The 22,935-nt window shown below is 38.3% G+C and overlaps 1 protein-coding gene across 5 annotated transcripts in view; it reads right to left on the bottom strand.

The window, feature by feature from the left end:
• Positions 1 to 22,935, bottom strand: part of LOC131430255 (tyrosine-protein kinase Btk29A) — a 212,276-nt gene that overhangs the window by 109,177 nt on the left and 80,164 nt on the right. Inside the window, exon 2 of one of the 5 annotated variants that reach the window (XM_058595065.1) lies at positions 5,419 to 6,993. The exons of the other annotated variants lie outside the window; for them this stretch is intronic. Coding sequence (XP_058451048.1) covers positions 5,419 to 5,548 — 130 coding nt within the window. The 5' untranslated portion in view covers positions 5,549 to 6,993. The remainder of the gene's footprint in view (positions 1 to 5,418; positions 6,994 to 22,935) is intronic. 5 annotated transcript variants of the gene reach the window in all.

The following is a 22,935-nucleotide window of genomic DNA, read 5'->3' as shown; positions in this document are numbered from 1 at the left end:
AAAATTGAGCGCGTTCAAATATCTTCGAAAAGTGCACACACATACACACACACACACACACACACACACACACACACACACACACACATACACACACACACACACACACACACACACACACACACACAGACATTTTCCGATCTCGTCGAGCTGAGTCGAATGGTATATAACACTAAGGGTCTCCGAGGCTCCGTTCGAAAGTCGGTTTTTCCAGCAATTCTAATACCTTTCTATAGAGAAAGGCAAAAACCCTTCTTAGTCCACTTAGTGGAATTTTCATATATCTTGAAAAATCACCATAGGAGGGAGTACATGAAATTTTCGAAATCGAAAAAAAATTTTTGATGCCAAAAGGCTTAGAATTGCATGAAACGTCGAGATTTAGTGTCATCTCGAAAAAAAATTTTTTTGAAAAAGTCGACTTTTTGGGACTTAGAAAAAATATGAAAATTTTTCTAAGTCCCAGAAAGTTGATTTTTTCAAAAAAAAATTTTTTCGGGATAACACTAAATTTCGATGTTTTATGCAGTTTTAAGAGTTTTGGCATCAAAAAAAATTTTTTATTTTGGAAATTTCATGTACTCCCCCCTATGGTGCTTTTTCAAGATCGATAATTGTCAAACCTTTACCACCGGGCAGCACCCCTTAAGCATGTCCGATTTAGGTCAAATTTTGCATGAAGGCTTTTTTCGAGGTGCTTAAACTTTTGAGCACTAGAACTTTACGAAAATAGAGTTGATCCCAAAATTTTGGCACCCTTATATTGGGTGATTTTTTAAGAGCTTGAGAACTTTTTTAAACAATAAAACGCATAACATTTGCAAAATCTCATCGGTTCTTTATTTTAAACGTTAGATTGGTACATGACATTTACTTTTTGAAGATAATTTCATTTAAATGTTGACCGCGGCTGCGTCTTAGGTGGTCCATTCGGAAAATCCGCTTTTTTATCGACAAATTTTGTTCAGCGATGAGGCTCATTTCTGGTTGAATGGCTACGTAAATAAGCAAAATTGCCGCATTTGGAGTGAAGAGCAACCAGAAGCCGTTCAAGAACTGCCCATGCATCCCGAAAAATGCACTGTTTGGTGTGGTTTGTACGCTGGTGGAATCATTGGACCGTATTTTTTCAAAGATGCTGTTGGACGCAACGTTACAGTGAATGGCGATCGCTATCGTTCGATGCTAACAAACTTTTTGTTGCCAAAAATGGAAGAACTGAACTTGGTTGACATGTGGTTTCAACAAGATGGCGCTACATGCCACACAGCTCGCGATTCTATGGCCATTTTGAGGGAAAACTTCGGAGAACAATTCATCTCAAGAAATGGACCGGTAAGTTGGCCACCAAGATCATGCGATTTGACGCCTTTAGACTATTTTTTGTGGGGCTACGTCAAGTCTAAAGTCTACAGAAATAAGCCAGTAACTATTCCAGCTTTGGAAGACAACATTTCCGAAGAAATTCGGGCTATTCCGGCCGAAATGCTCGAAAAAGTTGCCCAAAATTGGACTTTCCGAATGGACCACCTAAGACGCAGCCGCGGTCAACATTTAAATGAAATTATCTTCAAAAAGTAAATGTCATGTACCAATCTAACGTTTAAAATAAAGAACCGATGAGATTTTGCAAATTTTATGCGTTTTATTGTTTAAAAAAGTTCTCAAGCTCTTAAAAAATCACCCGTTATATACAAGAGCGGTAAAAATCAACGTGTTTTGTCGGTTACGTCACTTATACAATCATATTTCTGGAACCAAAAGTCACAACCATTTGATCTTCGAACTTGATCAATGGCACGACAGTAGCTTTCAAACGAGCCCAAGTTTGTTGAAATCGGATCAGCCATCTCTGAGAAAATTGAGCGCGTTCAAATACAACGCTTTTTGTCGGTTACGTCACTTATAGAATCATATCTCCGGAACCAAAAATCACAGCCATTTGATCTTCGAACTTGATCAATGGCCCGACAGTAGCTTTCAAACGAGCCCAAGTTTGTTCAAATCGGTTCAGCCATCTCTGAGAAAATTGAGCGCGTTCAAATACAACGCTTTTTGTCGGTTACGTCACTTATAGAATCATATCTCCTGAACCAAAAATCACAGCCATTTGATCTTCGAACTTGATCAATGGCCCGACAGTAGCTTTCAAACGAGCCCAAGTTTGTTCAAATCGGTTCAGCCATCTCTGAGAAAATTGAGCGCGTTCAAATATCTTCGAAAAGTGCACACACATACACACACACACATACACACACACACACATACACACACACACACACACACACACACACACAGACATTTTCCGATCTCGACGAACTGAGTCGAATGGTATATAACACTATGGGTCTCCGAGGCTCCGTTCGAAAGTCGGTTTTTCCAGCAATTCTAATACCTTTCTATAGAGAAAGGCAAAAAGCCTTCTTAGTCCACTCAGTGGAATTTTCATATATCTTGAAAAATCACCATAGGGGGAAGTACATGAAATTTTCGAAATCGAAAAAAAATTTTTGATGCCAAAAGGCTTAGAATTGCATGAAACGTCGAGATTTAGTGTCATCTCGAAAAAAAATTTTTTTCAAAAAATCGACTTTTTGGGACTTAGAAAAAATATGAAAATTTTTCTAAGTCCCAGAAAGTTGATTTATTCAAAAAATTTTTTTTTTGAGATAACACTAAATTTCGATGTTTTATGCAGTTTTAAGAGTTTTGGCATCAAAAAAAATTTTCGATTTTGGAAATTTCATGTACTCCCCCCTATGGTGCTTTTTCAAGATCGATAATTGTCAAACCTTTACCACCGGGCAGCACCCCTTAAGCATGTCCAATTTAGGTCAAATTTTGCATGAAGGCTTTTTTCGAGGTGCTTAAACTTTTGAGTACTAGAACTTTACGAAAATAGAGTTGATCCCAAAATTTTGGCACCCTTATATATACAAGAGCGGTAAAAATCAACGTGTTTTGTCGGTTACGTCACTTATACCATCATATATCTGGAACCAAAAGTCACAACCATTTGATCTTCGAACTTGATCAACGGCCCGACAGTAGCTTTCAAACGAGCCCAAGTTTGTTAAAATCGGATCAGCCATCTCTGAGAAAATTGAGCGCGTTCAAATACAACGCTTTTTGTCGGTTACGTCACTTATACAATCATATCTCCGGAACCAAGAGTCACAGCCATTTGATCTTCGAACTTGATCAATGGCCCGCCAGTAGCTTTCAAACGAGTCCAAGTTTGTTCAAATCGGTTCAGCCATCTCTGAGAAAATTGAGCGCGTTCAAATACAACGCTTTTTGTCGGTTACGTCACTTATACAATCATATCTCCGGAACCAAAAGTCACAGACATTTTATCTTCGAACTTGATCAATGCCCCGATAGTAGCTTTCAAACGAGCCCAAGTTTGTTAAAATCGGTTGAGCCATCTCTGAGAAAATTGAGCGCGTTCAAATATCTTCGAAAAGTGCACACACATACACACACACACACACACACACACACACACACACACACACATACACACACACACACACACACACACAGACATTTTCCGATCTCGTCGAGCTGAGTCGAATGGTATATAACACTAAGGGTCTCCGAGGCTCCGTTCGAAAGTCGGTTTTTCCAGCAATTCTAATACCTTTCTATAGAGAAAGGCAAAAAGCCTTCTTAGTCCACTTAGTGAAATTTTCATATATCTTGAAAAATCACCATAGGGGGGAGTACATGAAATTTTCGAAATCGAAAAAAAATTTTTGATGCCAAAAGGCTTAGAATTGCATGAAACGTCGAGATTTAGTGTCATCTCGAAAAAAAATTTTTTTGAAAAAATCGACTTTTTGGGACTTAGAAAAAATATGAAAATTTTTCTAAGTCCCAGAAAGTTGATTTTTTCAAAAAAATTTTTTTTCGAGATGACACTAAATTTCGATGTTTTATGCAGTTTTAAGAGTTTTGGCATCAAAAAAATTTTTCGATTTTGGAAATTTCATGTACTCCCCCCTATGGTGCTTTTTCAAGATCGAAAATTGCCAAACCTTTACCACCGGGCAGCACCCCTTAAGCATGTCCGATTTAGGTCAAATTTTGCATGAAGACTTTTTTCGAGGTGCTTAAACTTTTGAGCACTAGAACTTTACGAAAATAGAGTTGATCCCAAAATTTTGGCACCCTTATATATATAAGAGCGGTAAAAATCAACGTGTTTTGTCGGTTACGTCACTTATACCATCATATATCTGGAACCAAAAGTCACAACCATTTGATCTTCGAACTTGATCAACGGCCCGACAGTAGCTTTCAAACGAGCCCAAGTTTGTTAAAATCGGATCAGCCATCTCTGATAAAATTGAGCGCGTTCAAATACAACGCTTTTTGTCGGTTACGTCACTTATACGATCATATCTCCGGAACCAAAACTCACAACCATTTGATCTTCGAACTTGATCAATAGCCCGACAGTAGCTTTCAAACGAGCCCAAGTTTGTTAAAATCGGTTCAGCCATCTCTGAGAAAATTGAGCGCGTTCAAATAGCACGATTTTTGTCGGTTACGTCACTTATACCATCATATCTCCGGAACCAAAAGTCTCAGCCATTTGATCTTCGAACTTGATCAATGGCCCGACAGTAGCTTTCAAACGAGCCCAAGTTTGTTGAAATCGGATCAGCCATCTCTGAGAAAATTGAGCGCGTTCAAATACAACGCTTTTTGTCGGTTACGTCACTTATAGAATCATATCTCCGGAACCAAAAATCACAGCCATTTGATCTTCGAACTTGATCAATGGCCCGACAGTAGCTTTCAAACGAGCCCAAGTTTGTTCAAATCGGTTCAGCCATCTCTGAGAAAATTGAGCGCGTTCAAATATCTTCGAAAAGTGCACACACATATACACACACACACATACACACACACACACATACACACACACACACACACACACAGACATTTTCCGATCTCGACGAACTGAGTCGAATGGTATATAACACTATGGGTCTCCGAGGCTCCGTTCGAAAGTCGGTTTTTCCAGCAATTCTAATACCTTTCTATAGAGAAAGGCAAAAATCAAAGTTCGCAAAAATCGAGAACATTTCACACAGATAAATCAAGCATTGATTAAAATACGGGCTGTTGTTTTCACAAGCATGCAGCTCAGGCTGTGATATTTAAAAAAAATTATCATACGACTGTATATCAATGTGACTAATTATGTAAATCCAAGACTTGATAATGAAACTAGTTGATCGAATGTTAAGTAGCAAAAAATTAGATTCTAAATAAATCAACAAATGAAAACTATTTATTATTTCGGTGAATTCAATGATAAGGTTTCATTAAATCAATAATCCTTGCATGTGATGAAATTCGTTCATTTCGTCCTACACACATCCTTGAATTACACCTACTACTTACCTTTGTTGCTAAAATTGGCGGTAACATTGTTCCAAAAGTTTAATCTGCAACCGAAGACGCGCATCTCTTTAACGCGCTCTTTCATATTCCCAAGGACACTGGTTTCGGTTAGGCTCACGCACGGAATCATTTAGAATGCTATTTTGGGTTTCCCGGGCTCGTCACACACGCGGGAAGAGGGAATATTCGCGATTTCGCGCACACACAAAAACCGGATCACCTTCCGCGGTAGAGACAATCGATGAAACAAAAATGGATTCAATGTAAAAAATAAAACACACAACACTGCGCCAAAGCCTTCGTCAACTTGAAACCGGCTTCGTATCTCGTTTTCGCCTTCCTTCCCTTTTTAGAGCCACCGGGACGACCAATTCTTCTCACTTTCTTAGCAATTAGCACGGCTGTCGGCAGATTTCGCAAGGATTGGCTGGCACTCGATTCCCAAAGGGAGTTTCTTCTGTTACTAGGCAGCCGCCACAGGGCACTTGGCACATACTTGGCCACGGAAAATTACGCCATGCAGTGCGGCCGGGACACTTGACCAGGCTCGCGAGTTCTCCAGTTTCAAGGCGTTATCGCTGCAACCGTACGCCACCAATCCACCACTCACTTTGGCCGGAGCACGTCGCACAGACAACAGACGCAATCGCGGCAGCTTGCGAGCAAGATTTGGAGAGTTGTTTCAGTCTACTTTTCGGCGCAACAGTCACGGCGCAACAAAACTGGTTTGTGGATGAAAATTACTTTATCTTTCTACTTCCCCCCGGCACTCGCCACTCACATACACACATACGCACACCGTCTTCTTTTGAGGCCGTGTTCAATTTCTGTCACTGCGAATCTAAAAGATAAACCGAAACATTTTCAGATCACGTTGAAGGCAATAACCAACCCAAACACTCCCGGGACGCACGTGCACTTCGCTTTTTTCCACACGCGTCGCTTGTGCCGTTTCCAAGATGACTGACGAGAGCTTCCTCCTGCGGGATCCAAACTCTCGCTGTGCTCTCGTTTTCCTTTCTGAGTCTATGTCACGCTTGAACGATGCTAACAATGCTAACACCCTGCTGACGGTGAGTGAGGCTGCCGCGCTGTGTACGGTTCACGGTTGATTTCCTTAAGTTCAACCTTTTGTTTGCTTTCTCACTTTCCTACCACTTCACTCACACTTTTAATTCGGTCTTCGCTTTGAACGGTGGCCCAGCGAACGAGGATGCGACGGCGCGGGTGGGTGTCTACGGGATGTACTGAACTACGCATTGGAGGAGTATTTCGGACTCTGTACCCCGCTTCTAATTAAAGGGTAACGAACGCCGCCAACAAGTGTTTGTCCACAGCAACGGGCACCAATCGCGGCAAGAATATTTTCTTTCACTGCAACACAACTTCTCCTCTCATAGCCCACTCCGGTCGGTCCAGGCCCGGTAGCATTTGTTCAGTTCATTTCGGTTCCATCCAAAAGCAAACCGCTGACCACTGACAGTTGGTCGAACCGAACAGAAAGGGTCACTACACGAACTGCTTTCTATCTGTTGCACGGAAGTCAACGCTTCTGCTTCGAATGGGAAAGGGTCTCTGTGGAGATAAAAATACGAGTTTGTTGTTTTACAAGGTCTCGACCGTAGAGTGCGGAGGAGCAATCGCACATTGGTCGGCGCTTATCTGCTGCTGTGTGTCGAACGCATTCCGGAACATTACGAAAGAGTAACGAACGTACGGCTTTTGTTTACTGTGTACCGAGAATGAAGGGATTTTCCAGCTCAATACCAAGCTTTTACAGTTATAGCACAGACAGCATCTGACGAGAAAACCCAACTGCAGAAACAACAACAGGATAGCAACACGAAGAAGAAGTGTTATCGCAAAACAAATCAACACGTAAAGTGTTGCGAAGACGAATTGAGTGTAAGACCCGGTGAGTCAATTGAGGTTGACAAACAACAGATATAATCAACCAACATAGAAGAAGGGTTGTGAAATGGTTTCCCGCACGTGTGGACGGAAATACTTTTTTTTAATTTTCCGCTGTACTTATGAGGTTTTGTTCATAATGAGCTTTACTAACGAACTCGAGCAAATAAATTTTAGGGATTTTCTAGGCACTTGCGGTTCCAAATAGTAAAATCTAACGAATAGTTGTGATAGCTTATAATCTATTTTTAAAAAAATAAAAACTAATATTCGATTCAATGGAATTAAATTATTATAGCAAGTATAATTTTCTTTCAACAGACACTAATTATGTAAGCATCGTTGTAACTATCTTACAACTACATACATTTTCAGAAACATCTGAATATAGATTCATCTGTACAACAATGTCATAGAAAAAAGTTATACAGGTTCCAAAAATTTTGTAACGATCGACATATTTCCTCGAGTCGATGGTTCAGAGTATAACGCTCAGCTTCCGCTAGCCAAATGTTATATATTCGAACCCCGATTTGGAAAGGTTCTTAGGCTGTGAACCATTTCGCGATCAATTTTAACTTTTGGTTGAAATCTGACACTTGAGCGGCTATTTTGTGTCGAGTAGTTAAATTTAACTAAAAATGCGTCCTATTTCGAAGTTTGACGGATGAAAAGTTATTTGGGTTTAATTTTGTATTGGAAATAATTTTAACTAAAGAATTGATATTAGAATTTTCTTTGCCAGATTTTTTTCAGTGTCGCAAAATAATCATCGATCTGTCAATAATAACCATGCTTTCGAGCAAGGTTATTTTTAACAACATCAAAATAACCGATCGAGTGTCAGATTTCAACCAAAAGTTAAAAATAACCGCGAAATGGTTCACAGCCTTAGTGTCAGCAGAATTCTAGCACTAACCATGCAATTGTTCTGTAAACCTGTGAATCGGTTGCGAAGTCTGCTGAAACAGTAGGTCACACTCCGCATTTACTTTTCATTTTTGGTTTGTCAATGCTTTTTTTTTGCTAGGAACCAATTTACCAAAGATTATAATGACGATAACTATTTTGTCAACAATAATTTAACCGAAAATTTATTTCGGCCGAAAGCGTTTTGATGACATACACTGAGGTCTCTTTTTACGTGGGGGATACGTCCCCGGTAACCAGTAAGCACTAATAAGGACAGTAAAGTAACCTTTTATGAGCACCAAAAATTCTCATAGCTTTTATTTGCAAACTGAAAGCTCATCTGTTGTGAATCAATCAGAATTCTGCTTTCAAGATGCACACTAGTCATAAATAAGCATTATCTATGAACAGCCGTATATTTTGCCAAAGTCGGCTCTAATTCAGTCTCAATAGCGATTTAAATGCCATTTAGCTATTATTTGCTGTCATAAAGCATGTGCTTATTGGTTATCTGGGGTACCGCGTCAAAAAAAACTGCGCGAAAAAAACACGTAACTTCGGAAATTCACATAAAAAACTTCAAAAGTTAAAAATAAATATTTTTTTTGTAAAAATCGACCTTGGACTTCGAAAAACAGCGTAGAAAAAAACGCAAAATGGAAGACAAAATTTTTGATGCCGAATACCTTAGAAATGTATAAAACGTTCAGATCTGGTGTGACTCAAAAAAAAATTTTTTTTTTTTAATTCGACTTTAGAACTGACCCCAAAAAAATTTTTTTTTGTGAAAATCGACTTTGGACTTAAAGAATTTGAGACCGCGTAACTTCGGAAATCCGCGTATAAAAAAAACACAAAACGAAATATATTTTGTTCAATGCCAAATGTCTTCCAATTGCATGAAATATCCAGATCTGCTGTAATCTCAAAAAAAAATTTTAATAAAAATCGACTTTGGACTTAGAGACTGCGTAACTTCAGAAATCCGCGTAGAAAAATATCGCAAAAATGGAAGACAATTTGTTTATGCCAAATGTCTTAAAAATGTGTGAAACGTCCAGATCTTGTGTGACTCAAAAAAAAATTTTTTTGTAAAAATCGACTTTGGAACTCTAAAAAAATTATTTTTTTGTAAAAATTAATTTTGGAATTTAAGATCGCGTAAATTCCGAAATCCGCCTATAAAAAAAGCTACATGAAAGAAACTTTTTTTTATGGCAAATGTCTTGCAAATGCATGAAATGTCCGGATCTGGAGTAATAAATTTTTTTTTTGTGAAAATCGACTTTAGGCCTTTGAAATTTCCGAAATCGAAAAAAAAATTTTTTCAACTCGAAAATTTTCTAAGTGTCAAAGAGTTGACTTGAAAATAAGATTTCGGGATAACACCAGATCTCGACATTTCATGCATTTCTAAAACAAAACAAGAAAACCACGCAATTTCGGAAATCCGCGTGAAAAAACGCGTGACTTTGGAAATTCGTGTAAAAAGAAACCGCGTAACTTCAAAAATCCGCGAAAAAAACCGGATAGCCTCGTAAATCTGCGTAAAATGAAACCGCAAAAACCTTTTAGTGAAAAATGCTGGGATAGTCATTAACAGCATAATCTTCGGAAAAATTTGTGTTTTTTTTCATTATTTAATAATAAAAAAAAACACAAATTTCTCCGAAGATTATTCTGTTAATGACTATCCCAGCATTTTTTACTAAGAGGAAGCCCTTTTTTAAGTATTTTTTTCCCAAAGGATTTTTTGTCACTAGCTCATTTTGTTTCTAATGAGCTGTTTCCGTCAAAATAGATGATTGATCAAAAACGATTTTTCTAAACCGTATTGACGAGGGCTATTTCGCCCACGGTACATTCAACAAGAGGTAATATTTACCGTCGATTTATATTTTGCCGAAGATTGTTTTTTCACTGTTCATTAGAAATTATTTGCATTGAATATGTGTTAGATTAACTTTAAAAATAGGTCATTTTTAACGCTCGAATATTCATTTTTTTCTAATGTTCGGCACAGGCTGTTTTGAAGATCAGCTCTGCTAATAATATTTCATTAAACTCAAAAACCTCTTAAGTGAGCCGAAATTCAAGTTGAGTTTAGCCAAAGGCCATTTAGCCAAAGGCCGTTTAGCCAAAGGCCATTTAGCCAAAGGCCGTTTAGCCAAAGGTCATTTAGCCAAAGGCCATTTAGCCAAAGGCCATTTAGCCAAAGGCCATTTAGCCAAAGGCCATTTAGCCAAAGGCCATTTAGTTAAAAGGCATTTAGCAAAGGCCATTTAACCAAAGGCCATTTAGCCAAAGGCCATTTAGCCAAAGGCCATTTAGCCAAAGGCCATTTAGCCAAAGGCCATTTAGCCAAGGGCCATTTAGCCAAAGGCCATTTAGCCAAAGGCCATTTAGCCAAAGGCCATTTAGCCAAAGGCCATTTAGCCAAAGGCCATTTAGCCGAAAGGTCATTTAGTTAAAAGGCATTTAGCCAAAGGCCATTTAGCCAAAGGCCATTTAGCCAAAGGCCATTTAGTCAAAGGCCATTTAGTCAAAGGCCATTTAGCCAAAGGCCATTTAGCCAAAGGCCATTTAGCCAAAGGCCATTTAGCCAAAGGCCATTTAGCCAAAGACCATTTAGCCAAAGGCCATTTAGCCAAAGGCCATTTAGCCAAAGGCCATTTAGCCAAAGGCCATTTAGCCAAAGGCCATTTAGCCAAAGGCCATTTAGCCAAAGGCCATTTAGCCAAAGGCCATTTAGCCAAAGGCCATTTAGCCAAAGGCCATTTAGCCAAAGGCCATTTAGCCAAAGGCCATTTAGCCAAAGACCATTTAGCCAAAGACCATTTAGCCAAAGGACATTTAGCCAAAGGCCATTTAGCCAAAGGCCATTTAGCCAAAGGACATATAGCCAAAAGCCATTTAGCCAAAGGCCATTTAGCCGAAAGGCCATTTAGTTAAAAGGCATTTAGCAAAGGCCATTTAGCCAAAGGCCATTTAGCCAAAGGCCATTTAGCCAAAGGCCATTTAGCCAAAGGCCATTTAGCCAAAGGCCATTTAGCCAAAGGCCATTTAGCCAAAGGCCATTTAGCCAAAGGCCATTTAGCCAAAGGCCATTTAGCCAAGGGCCATTTAGCCAAAGGCCATTTAGCCAAAGGCCATTTAGCCAAAGACCATTTTGCCAAAGGCCATTTAGCCAAAGGCCATTTAGCCAAAGGCCATTTAGCCAAAGGCCATTTAGCCAAAGGCCATTTAGCCAAAGACCATTTAGCCAAAGGACATTTAGCCAAAGGCCATTTAGCCAAAGGCCATTTAGCCAAAGGACATATAGCCAAAGGCCATTTAGCCAAAAGCCATTTAGCCAAAGGCCATTTAGCCGAAAGGCCATTTAGTTAAAAGGCATTTAGCAAAGGCCATTTAGCCAAAGGCCATTTAGCCAAAGGCCATTTAGCCAAAGGCCATTTAGCCAAAGGCCATTTAGCCAAGGGCCATTTAGCCAAAGGCCATTTAGCCAAAGGCCATTTAGCCAAAGACCATTTAGCCAAAGGCCATTTTGCCAAAGGCCATTTAGCCAAAGGCCATTTAGCCAAAGGCCATTTAGCCAAAGGCCATTTAGCCAAAAGCCATTTAGCCAAAGACCATTTAGCCAAAGGCCATTTAGCCAAAGGCCATTTAGCCAAAGGCCATTTAGCCAAAGGCCATTCAGCCAAAGGCCATTTTGCCAAGGTCTATGTTACCAAAAGCAATTTTGTCGAAGATCATTTCGTTAAAAGCCAAGACCATTTTGTCGAAAACCATTTTTCTGACGATTTTTTATTTCTGACAATATTTTACCGAAGGTCGTTTATACGAATCTAAATTTTGGGTAGACTATACTGCCGATGGTTATATTTTCGAAAATCATTTTGTCTGAAGTCACGGCCGAAGACATTTTGGCGAAAACCTTGTTTCGGAAAACTATTTTATTGAAAACAATTTTTCCAGAAACCATTCTTCCAAAAGTTATGTTCTCGAAGGCCGTTTTGCCGAACTTTTTCGAAGACCAAAGACGTTGTAGTTAACAATATGTTAAGTTACGTTCATACCATTTTGATACGCACAGTATATGATTATGAAAATGAATTTCTGAAAATCACAAATTTTTATATCCGGAACAGAAGATTCAGAAGTCGAAGAATATTCATACTAATTTTGCAATGTAAATATAATCGAAGCCCGTTAAAATTTCGTTGTATTAAATATAAATTTAATTTAAGCTCTGTGTTTTCTGTTCACCGGTTTGTTTTACCTTCCTTCGGATAAGGAACGGAGTCCTTATTATCATAGTTTGTTCATATTCTTACACAACAGTTCACTTATTTTGGTAATACCGCATAAAGATATGAACACTGCTTAGCACAGCGAAATAGAACCAAATGACCAAAAAATTTTGCTTCAAACCATTTGTATGCAGATTTTCAGGAATTCAGTTCCAGATTTCAGTTTCAAATGGAGGAGGAACATTCTGCTGTTCTTGCGATGTACATTTGAGGGAAATAACATCAATATTGTGAAACATCGAATTAACTTAATCATTCGGTTCTTTTCAGAGCCACTACCATTTTTCGCCAAGAAATACTACCAATTTTCCTTACTTTGGTATAAGTAAACCGGCACTTTGCTTAATGGTTTTGTACGCCGTGCTCGCTTTGGTGTGAAAACAATACGGATGGATATATTTTGTGCACTGTCCGCAATGTGAGTGTTAAACAAAAGCAATTTCATAGGCTGCTGATCGTTTGCACTGGAAAAAAATACACCGAAAAGTGAGCAACGACGAAGGAAATTTTTCACATCCGTCTTTCTAAAGACTTTAAAAGTTTACAGAAAAGCTAGAAAAACTATTCAGTTGTTGAAATATGCCAATCGGAAGTGAAAATAATCAGTTTTGTAAACCGTTTGTACATGAACTTCGCACTAAACGAGTGCAAAAAAACTAACATTCAGCTGCTTTGAGTTCGAAAAAAAGGCATTTCATGTGTTGTTGTTTGAATTCGCTTCGGTGTGTCATATATTTTATTGTTCATTACATCTGCAATTGGATGAAATTAATCGTGTTCACGTAAATTCGGTAATGTCGCTAACATTACCCACCCACCTTTTTTTCGTTGTTTGTAATAACTATCACGCAAAGGTTTTTTTCTGGTGGATTGATTTCTGATTTCTGTTTTATCACAATCTGTTTCTCATTTGATACTGATAAAAAGTTGTGCATGTGAAATTTTAATACTTGGAATATGTGAAATTTGAATACTTGGAACATGTGAAATTTAAAGAAAACGTTCAATACAAGCTACACTACAATTGAAAGTCGCAATGGCTTGTTAACGTACCAGAGAGGTGATTTTTTGACAAAATATGACTTTTGCAACAAGCCTTTGGCAGGATTGCCTTTGGAGAAACGGTTTTGGGAGAATAACTTTTCGTCAAATGAATTTTATCTAAAGTAAGAAATCTACATCTAAATTTTCGGAAAGCAATTTTTCTTTTAATTCAACCATCTTTACTTATGTTTTCGTTCTGCTGCTCATGAAGTCGAAACAATGTTGTTGCATATTTCTGCAATGTCTTACATGGTAAGGGATCTGTTATAAAATAATTTAGATAACGGTTTGATACAATCATTAAAAGTCATTTTAAAATAATAGTATGTTCGAGTGGCATCTGGAATTGATATCATCTGAAGGATTTTTTAATGATTCTATCCAGATGAACATTCCATGCATTACTAATGTCACACGTACATCTCGTTGTCTCATCGAAAATAGTTCCGGAATCAAGGCGTTACACGACACAGCAGATAAAAACCTATTCCCCAACGTAATTGAAAAATTTTAAACCTTGTACAAGTAGCAACCGGCAACTGTTCACTCTGTTCGTTTGGGTAAGTTGTCATCGAATAACAGCACTAAACAACATCACTAATTAAAACTGAACCATTCGACATCATTCAGACAAGCTCACAGATAACAGATCTTGGTAACTGCCACCCCGAGTTCAACGGTTCTTCACACTACTAGACATCCTGAAGAAAAAGTGTAGAAATCCTGTTCCATGAACTTTGCTGCATCGGCAGTTAAGAAGAAGAGACAAAAACAAATCCAAACTATCCCCGAGGCGATTTCACACGCTCCACAAATCCTGCACACACCGATGCACCTCTCTCTCTCGTGCACTCCCTCACGCATTTTCTATTGCATCGAATCAATCAACACTAGCTGGCGTACTGTCCTCGCTCGACAAACTGCATCAGACCGTGCACACCTAAATGCATATCTGTACGGATAAATGCATCTCATCGGGAATCTCCTCCCATCGTCCTACTTTCGACGCTTTCTTTACGTTCTGGGATAAATGCGAAAACCCCCTCACACGGCCAGAAGCGATCATGTAAACAGCGAGAGCGTAATGATAATTACAATCATTACCCATTAGTCAGTACGTCAGCTCATCCCGACAGGCTGGAACGCCCGGCGGGTCTTCCAGAGCGGAATCAACACCAACTGAAGCTTTTTGCAGTGTACCTGCCGAACCGAGCCGGCTTTACGCAGTTCCGTAAACCGTAAATTGGTTAGATTCAGATTGCAGGCAGTTGATCAGCGGAGTGTTTGCCGGAGATGAGGTTGATGATCATGATTGTCTTGCAATCTGGTTCTGGTTTTCGAGAACAAACGATGAAACCAGGCTCGTCCGCGGACTGGGCGCACGTACGTACCGCTACCACCGACGCGCGCGCGCACTCGCACAAGCGAACTATGATTAACGGTGTGCCGAGAAATGTGGCCACTGAACGTTAGTAGGTACAATTAAACGAAACGTGTAATGTTCTGTGCGGGGAAGCTGAACACAGAGACAGAGGAGCACAATGACACCAACTAATCCCCCGGGGGTGGTTTAACGGGATCGTTCCGAGCGACAGGAATGAAGAAGCTTTGGGTCACGAACTGCATGACTTAGGCCATCAGACGCGTGCTGGCCGGCTCGAATTGTGTCGGGCCGTGATGTTCGGATCATTGACCGATTGATTTTCGAATGTGATGCGAAAACTGAGTGTTCTTAGTATTAAGTTTCTCCGCATATTGGAAATTTACTGGTGGAGAAAAATACTGATTTTCGATCAGTGCATGACCTTCAAGGCATCTGACTTTCAAAACAGCAACAACAGTCTAGGATTCCAAGAAATATTTGCGATTACCGCTAGAAATACCACACGATTTCTTCAAAGTAATCAGACACTACATCGTGATGCAGGCACAGAACCGAGTGCCAAAGAAGCCACCGGTTGTATCACGCAAAGATCAAATGATGCCCAATCGCAATCAATTAAATGCTAAAGCGTTCCGTTAAATACATTCAGTACCTCAATAAATTTCGCTTGCGCCCTGTCACAATTATAATTCTTGTCGCGAGCCAATCACGCGCGCACGCTTCGTTGAAGGCGGCAAGAGGCACCGGACCAAGAGGCATACAACCGGTCAGCCTTGCGCGCTCGGTCCGCAAACCGACCTTTCCCCGGGGCCGGGGAGCCTCTCGTACATGACTATGGACTTATGACCGGACGAACGGGTCTCTGGGCGATCCGAACGCAGTTCTTTCACCGGGCGGCGCGCAGGCATAACTGTACTTCGGTCATAACTTGTGAACGCCGTAGCAACAAATTGAATTTGGTTCTTGGCGTGGATGCGAAGTGCCAAGACGGATTCGAAGTTATTGAATAGCTGATGAAAATTTACGGTTCGTTTATAGTTTGCTGTCTCGATATCTGCGAAAAAACAACCGGGGTTGGTCGGAGGGAACGGTACCAAGGGGGGGTCTGGTTGGACAAAGAAAAATTGAGAATTCGAGTGCTCTCGTTGCATTCGTGCATGTAGTGAAATGCTTCGTTCAGAATACCACACAAACCAAACCAACCGCAATGGAAACAAATTATTCCGTTGGCACAAAGAAGTTCCCCATGTTATTCAGGCATCAATAACTTGGTACTCTTGACAAATTAAAATTTTGATACTGAAATAAAAGGCCGCCTTTGCAAAAAATACATCAAATTGGTGCATCAATTAAAGTATTGCATCACATAACCGCAGAGTAAGAAAATCTGCACCAGCGAGAATAAGAGAAAAAATTGTGCCAATGCATGACGGTAGACCTTCGTTAGCAGTTGCAACGCAACAATTCGCAGCCTTTTTCGGGGACAAAGACTTTAAATGAAAAATTATGCTAGTGTCACAGTAGAAACGTTAGATGTTCTGCAATTTTCAACTAAGAAACAAATAAATCAATTCTAATGTCAAAAGTTAATTTTGACATGAAGTCACCACAAATAACACTGTTCTTAGCAATACATGAAATGGAAAAAAAAAATCTCAGAGTAAAACTGCAATGTACATCAAACATGTCTGCTGCTAAATCCTTCAAAGTACACCGAAGAAAAAAAAACATTTTGTACTTTTAGGAGTTTTTTGGTTTTTGGTTTATACAGTTTCGGTTTCTTCGCGTTTCGCCTTTGGCTCAACAGTGCTTAAAGCAGTTCCAATGATACTCCTATCTCCGCCTAGCAGTTCTTTAGAGTATAAGTCGAAACCAGTTTACGTTCGGCACGACAGACGTTGCACTTCGGTGCAAACAGAAAAAGTCTTCTGTGTATTGCAGACACTTTATGTCTGCCTAGTGTTTCGATTATAGAGGTTTTAACCTTAAGGTCATTCGCCTCTTCGGATCAGAAAAACTTTCTGACCCTATGTGCGGGGTTGGGAATCGAACCCAGGCGGGCTGCGTGAAATGCATGGACTTACCCATCACACTGTACCCGTCCCCTTATGTCTGCCTAGTGGTGTATGTTGAACTGCTTGGTAACACAACAGTTTAACATAAACTGTTATATATTGACGAGTTGAAGACGAAATATAAAGTATAAAAACCCTTCTTAATCCACCTAGTGGTGTGATAATGCCTTTCTCTTCTTTCATAACAGTCTCATGAAAATATATTCCATACTTTTATTAAATAATTTCGGTTACTAATTTTGACACCAATTGATTCAGATTGATTCGAGTAGCTCACCAAAGCATGCTTCAGTGTTTATGTCACACAGTCGGCATCATTTTTCCAACCTAGTGCTAGACATTTGCGTTGCCTATTTGTATGAGAAGAGTGATGGCTAACCTAAAAAAAACCCTTCTTAGTCCACTTAGTGGAATTTTCATATATCTTGAAAAAGGGGGGTACATGAAATGTTCGAAATCGAAAAAAAAATTTTGATGCCAAAAGTCTTAGAATTGCATGAAACGTCGAGATTTAGTGTCATATCGAAAAAAAAATTTTTTGAAAATATCGACTTTCTGGGACTTAGAAAAAAAAGTCCCAGAAGGTCGATTTTAAAAAAAAAAAATTTTTTTTGAAATAACTCTAAATCTCGACGTTTCATGCAATTTTGAGATTTTTGGCATCAAAAAAAATTTTCGATTTCGATCGAAAATTTTCAAACTTTAACCGCCGGGCAGCACCCCTTACGCATGACCGATTTAGCTCAAATTTTGCATAAGGACATTTTTCGATGTGCTTAAACTTTTGAGCACTAGCGCTTTACGAAATTAGAGGTGATCCCAATCCCAATGCAATTCTAGACGTTTGACATCAAAATTTTTCACATCAATAACCTATTTTTAATTTAATACCTATTTTCATGCACATGTCAGAAGTTAAAAGACGGGTGGCCTTTTTCAGAGACATAACTGGATCACGAGAATACGAACAAAATTGACACGCTTCCTTCCCACTTCTGAATATAGAAAATCGTTCTCATTAGTTCGCTTCCCGAATTGTTCCAGTACACCTATACTAAAGTATGATCTATTCACAGCAAACATTCTATGACAAAAATGAACTAGGCGGGGTAAATGAGAGTGAAAAACTGTCGTGACGCAGAATTGGACACGGTGGGAATTAAATTAAATGATGAAAATGAAACGATTTTTTTTTATCGTTCAACAAAATAAATTCAAATGTTTTGCATAATGCAAAGCATCATTCGAACAACATTTTGAAACTTTTTCGTGGAAAAATATCAACAAATAAGTCGGTGAAGAGATATTTTTTAGAACGCTTTTTAAAAATCATGATTTGCGGAGTTCTCTGTATCTCTGCGCAGACTAATCAGAAGTGAACAAATCAAAGTAGCATAGATAGAGTAGATGTTTTCCTACACCCCAACGTTTTTGTTTGATTTTTAAAATTTTGTTTTAATGTATGGTGATTGCTTAAAGTCAAAATTACAATTTTTCACTTAAAAATCCGCCATTCTGTTGCTGTAAAAACTCCCCAAAGTAACAAAACGAAAACGTTGAGGTCTGGTATTTTACATATAGAAAGTGTGTATAAAATTTAAAAAAACAATGGTTCAGTAGTTTTTCAAAACCTGCTTTCGAGAAAAATGTTCAAAGTTTTTTGGCTATAAAAGCGAAGTAAACAATTTATAACTCTAGGGAGCCCCTATGGTCTAACATTCTCAAAAAATCCATTTTTTTACTTCCGCATTTTGTTATAATGAAACATTTCAAGAATAATTTGTCAAGTTTTTATGTCAATCGTCGCAGAAATCTTGGGTCTGTACGCCGAGCTCTTACTTCTTCGCACCATGAGATAAGCAAAGATAAAGATCCATAACTTGCCGAGTTTTGTTCCGATAGGCTAGAAAATTTCACAGAATATTCTTGAAGTATTTTACTATAAGAAAATACAAAGAAAAAAATTAAAGGATTTTTCAAAAGTGTTAGACTCTACCCGACCCTTAATACTGACACTAACACTTGAATGGAAGAAAACAGCAACACGAGTTCTTCTATTTTAGGTTCATTGAAAAACTAAAAAATGCATAACTCTTGCTGCTGAATATTGTTGTAAATAATTGCTATTTTTAAAGCGAGCGGCGCACAAAGCAAATCTTTACAAAACGAGAGCAAATATGTCATTTAGTCTATTTCAATGGAAGAAAATATCGAAGTTAGAGCCAATAAATTAACTCAAAATAGACGAAAATAACGAAAAATAAATTTCACCCTCGTAGTAACAAAATTGTATTTTTTTTTTCGTTTACCTTTTCGGTCTTTTTCGCTTTCTAGTAAAATCGCACAGAATAAAAATATGAATGAAACAGGTGACAAAATTCTACAAACAATGCTATAACTACTTCACTTTTCAAAAAACGCAATATACCACTCGTACGAATCGCTATATGGATTTATTTGAATCAATTATTCATCGAGCAGATATGGGCTTCTGTGGTTTAGTCGATTAACTAATGTGTATTGTGATCTAATGTTTCTTAGTTCAAGTCGCGTTGTTATTATCGATCTTTTGTTTTTTTATTTTTTTTTCGCTTTGAAGCCACGTAATTTCAAAATCACATAATTTGGAATATTTTTAAATATTAACTTGTGTGAAATATGATGCTTCAATTATGTGCATTTTAGAAGAAGTTAAATCACAAGATCCCTGTGCGTGTACTGAGCAGTATTGATATCACCGATGCAGCAAAGAACATAAAAAACTTTTCTAAACTGCGCCTAAAACTATTCCAATTAAGAGAAATTTGTGAGTACAATGGCTAATAGAAACGACCTTAGTTATACAAGTTTTCGGTTCCAAAAGCATTGTGATCAAAAACTCTAAAATGGAACTTACCATCAATTTCTCAAAGATGGTTAAACCGGTTCTAATACCGTAAATTCTTCGACAACCGCAAATTCTTCGAAATCCGGATATTCTTCGAAAACCGCAAATTCTTCGAAACTACATATGTTTTGTTAGATGATGTCCAAAGAAAGTCAAATGATATTTGTTGAATTCGAAAAGGATAATTAAAATTATTAAATGATAATCAAAACTCAATATTGGAGATTGAACACTTAATTGCATTGAGTCCCAAATACGGGACACACATTTCAAAAAAATCTACAAAGCGTTGTAATGTATAATTTTCACCGATTGCATATTTGGGACGCATTCTCAACTCACAAAAAAAATCATATAATTCTCTTCATATCGAGAGAAGTTAGCGGCATCTACCTGACACAAAACGAGAATTTCGTACACAGCCGGTTACTGCTATTTTCAAAAAAAAAATCCAGGAGCACTATATATTTATGAAATAACATGATTTTTTTGTTGTTTTGTAACTTGCCATACTAATAATAAAAAAATAAAACTGTTTATTTTCGTGATTTTCAGATAATTTAATGCACAATGTCCCTTATATGAAACAGACTGTTTTTTCAGCCCTAAAGGGGTAGTTTTGTCGGGGGATTTTTTTTAGTATTTTTCCCATGCTCTGGACCACTTAAACCATCGAAACAAAATTTTCCGGCTGTTTTCGAAAAATCATGCAAATAAGGGTTAAGATACTCCCTTTTTTCCTAATTAATGTCCTAGTTGGCTATTTGTATGGTTCGGTACACGGAACGACCGAAATTAGCTCTGCACCTAATTCGTATTACTGTTTTTGAATTAGTTGATTTTAACAACAAAATTTTCAAAATAACTTTGAAATTAGTTAAAATTGAGAATTTACTTTGCTGGAAAAAACTTTTATATTTAGACAATGTGTTCAGTTGGCGAATATCCTGTACACGAACCAACAATATTTCAACCCAACACGAAATTCTCATTGACTACTAACTTTTGTTATTAAAATCAGAAAATTTATTTCTATTTATCTATCAACATCATTTCTGAAGGACAGCACAAAGAAAACAAAAACGAAATTAGTATTATTAACAAGTTTATTAGCCAAAAACTCTTGAGAAGTGTCAAGGCAAAACAATCCATTAAAATGCTAAAAAGGACAGTCTTGTTGACACTGCTTGCAAATTGTTTTGATATTTTTCGCATGTGTTACGATATATCCATATATAAGTTTCTAAACCGATATGTAAATTTGTGAATTTGTGCGCATTTGAAGCGATTATGCGGAATAATGTTTTTACGTGGAACAGTGAAGTGAGTTTCGAATGTTGCACTCTAATTGTATATGTCAAATAAGGTTTTTTGTATCTTCCAACCTTCCGGGCTACGTCGTCCGGTGTACTACTTGTATTCGGGTTTTTGTTTATGACTTTTTCTCCAATACAACATCCTATTTTTACCTGCCAATATAGAAAAGACAATCGAGAAATTTTTTTCGGTAGTAGTGTGCCATCTAGTGACGTGAACGTTTTTTCGGTGACAGTGCGCCATATAGCTGCAAATTGCAGAAACCAATTCAACCATTTATGTTGGTTGAAAACAACGTTTTATTTTTCTAATTCAACTAAAAAATTAGTTGAATGGAAATGAAGTGGGCCTTAGCTAAGAAATGACAGCACGTTGTATTGGTGAATTTAACTAAAAAAATAGCCATTTCAATAAATATTTTATTATTATTAAGGGAATGAGAATTAAAAAATCTAGATTAGCAAAAGTAAGATTTTTTTAGTTGTCTCAAACAATAACTAACTAAAATCAGAAAATCAACTAAATTTTTCGTCAAAATGCTGACTTAGGTTTTTCCGTGTATATTAGCAGGTAAGACGTCGCCCTTGTACGTCATCTGTCTTCTCCAGAATGTTCATTCAACAGCTATCGACATCAGTGCCAGTGCCATTCGGTTAAGAAGATTATAAACAAACATTCAACTAAGTGCAACGAGTTTAACATGGTTTCCACTGCTCTCTCTCTGGTTGATGTTTTCCCCAAAACGGTTTTCACCTACTTTAGTAAACGTTTGTAACCACCGGAGTTCTGGCCCCGAGTCAAAAAGCTTACCAGATTGGCTTATATGTGTGTGTGCGCGCAGTGCAGTTTTGCAACCCCCGCAAGTGCATTTCGAATAGTTCTTCCAGTGCGGTTATGCAAACCGCAAAGAAGCTCAAAGGGGGTCACACTTTTCATGAAATATCAATTGCCCGGACAGCAACAGCACCAGCAGCAGCAGAACAACCGCTGGCATTGTGCAACAACGCAACGCGTTCCTTCTCCATTGCTAGGTTGGTTGGTTGGTTGGTTTTTCTACGTCGCATCCAGTGCATTCCCTCTTGAGCCAGGGAGAGAGGGTGGGGGACTTTGGGTTGCAATACAATTATTGCCGATAGGCTGGTCTTTGCTAACTGAGAATGTACTGAATGTTTTGTGTCTGTTGGGATCGATTGGCTTATGAAATAAAAGTACTGTTCTATTTCAAGGACAGTTAAAATAGAACTAGACCATGGCTTTTGGTGCTTGAGATAACTAATATTGTGCTCGAAACTCATTTGTTTCTCGTTTACTAATTATCGTTTTCACTTTTCAAATAAATTTATACTACCACCCTAACAAATAGTATCTTTGATCGTATACTTCAGAGCAGCGGTGTCTTTCACATGCAGGTCTAAAATAAAGGACTGGATCTGGTCACGCCATCAAAAACGTCACCGGCGGCGAACCATCACGATCTTGTTGCTCCCGCGATCATTCGTATGAAAAAGAAAATGACTTATGATCCTAGAAGGGATTCTCACCGATCGTAAACATTCATCAAATGATTTGAGCTATTTAAATCGAATATTGTAAAATGAGTTTGTGTGGTAATCAGGAATAACCGAAACACAAATAATTAGTGAACATGCTCGTACGTGGGCCTATGCAATTCATAGG

Source organism: Malaya genurostris, chromosome 2, assembly GCF_030247185.1.
Source record: "Malaya genurostris strain Urasoe2022 chromosome 2, Malgen_1.1, whole genome shotgun sequence".
Classification (NCBI taxonomy): Eukaryota; Metazoa; Arthropoda; class Insecta; order Diptera; family Culicidae; genus Malaya; species Malaya genurostris.
The sequence above is the reverse complement of the archived record's forward strand: the minus strand, read 5'-3'. Positions and strand labels throughout refer to the sequence as shown.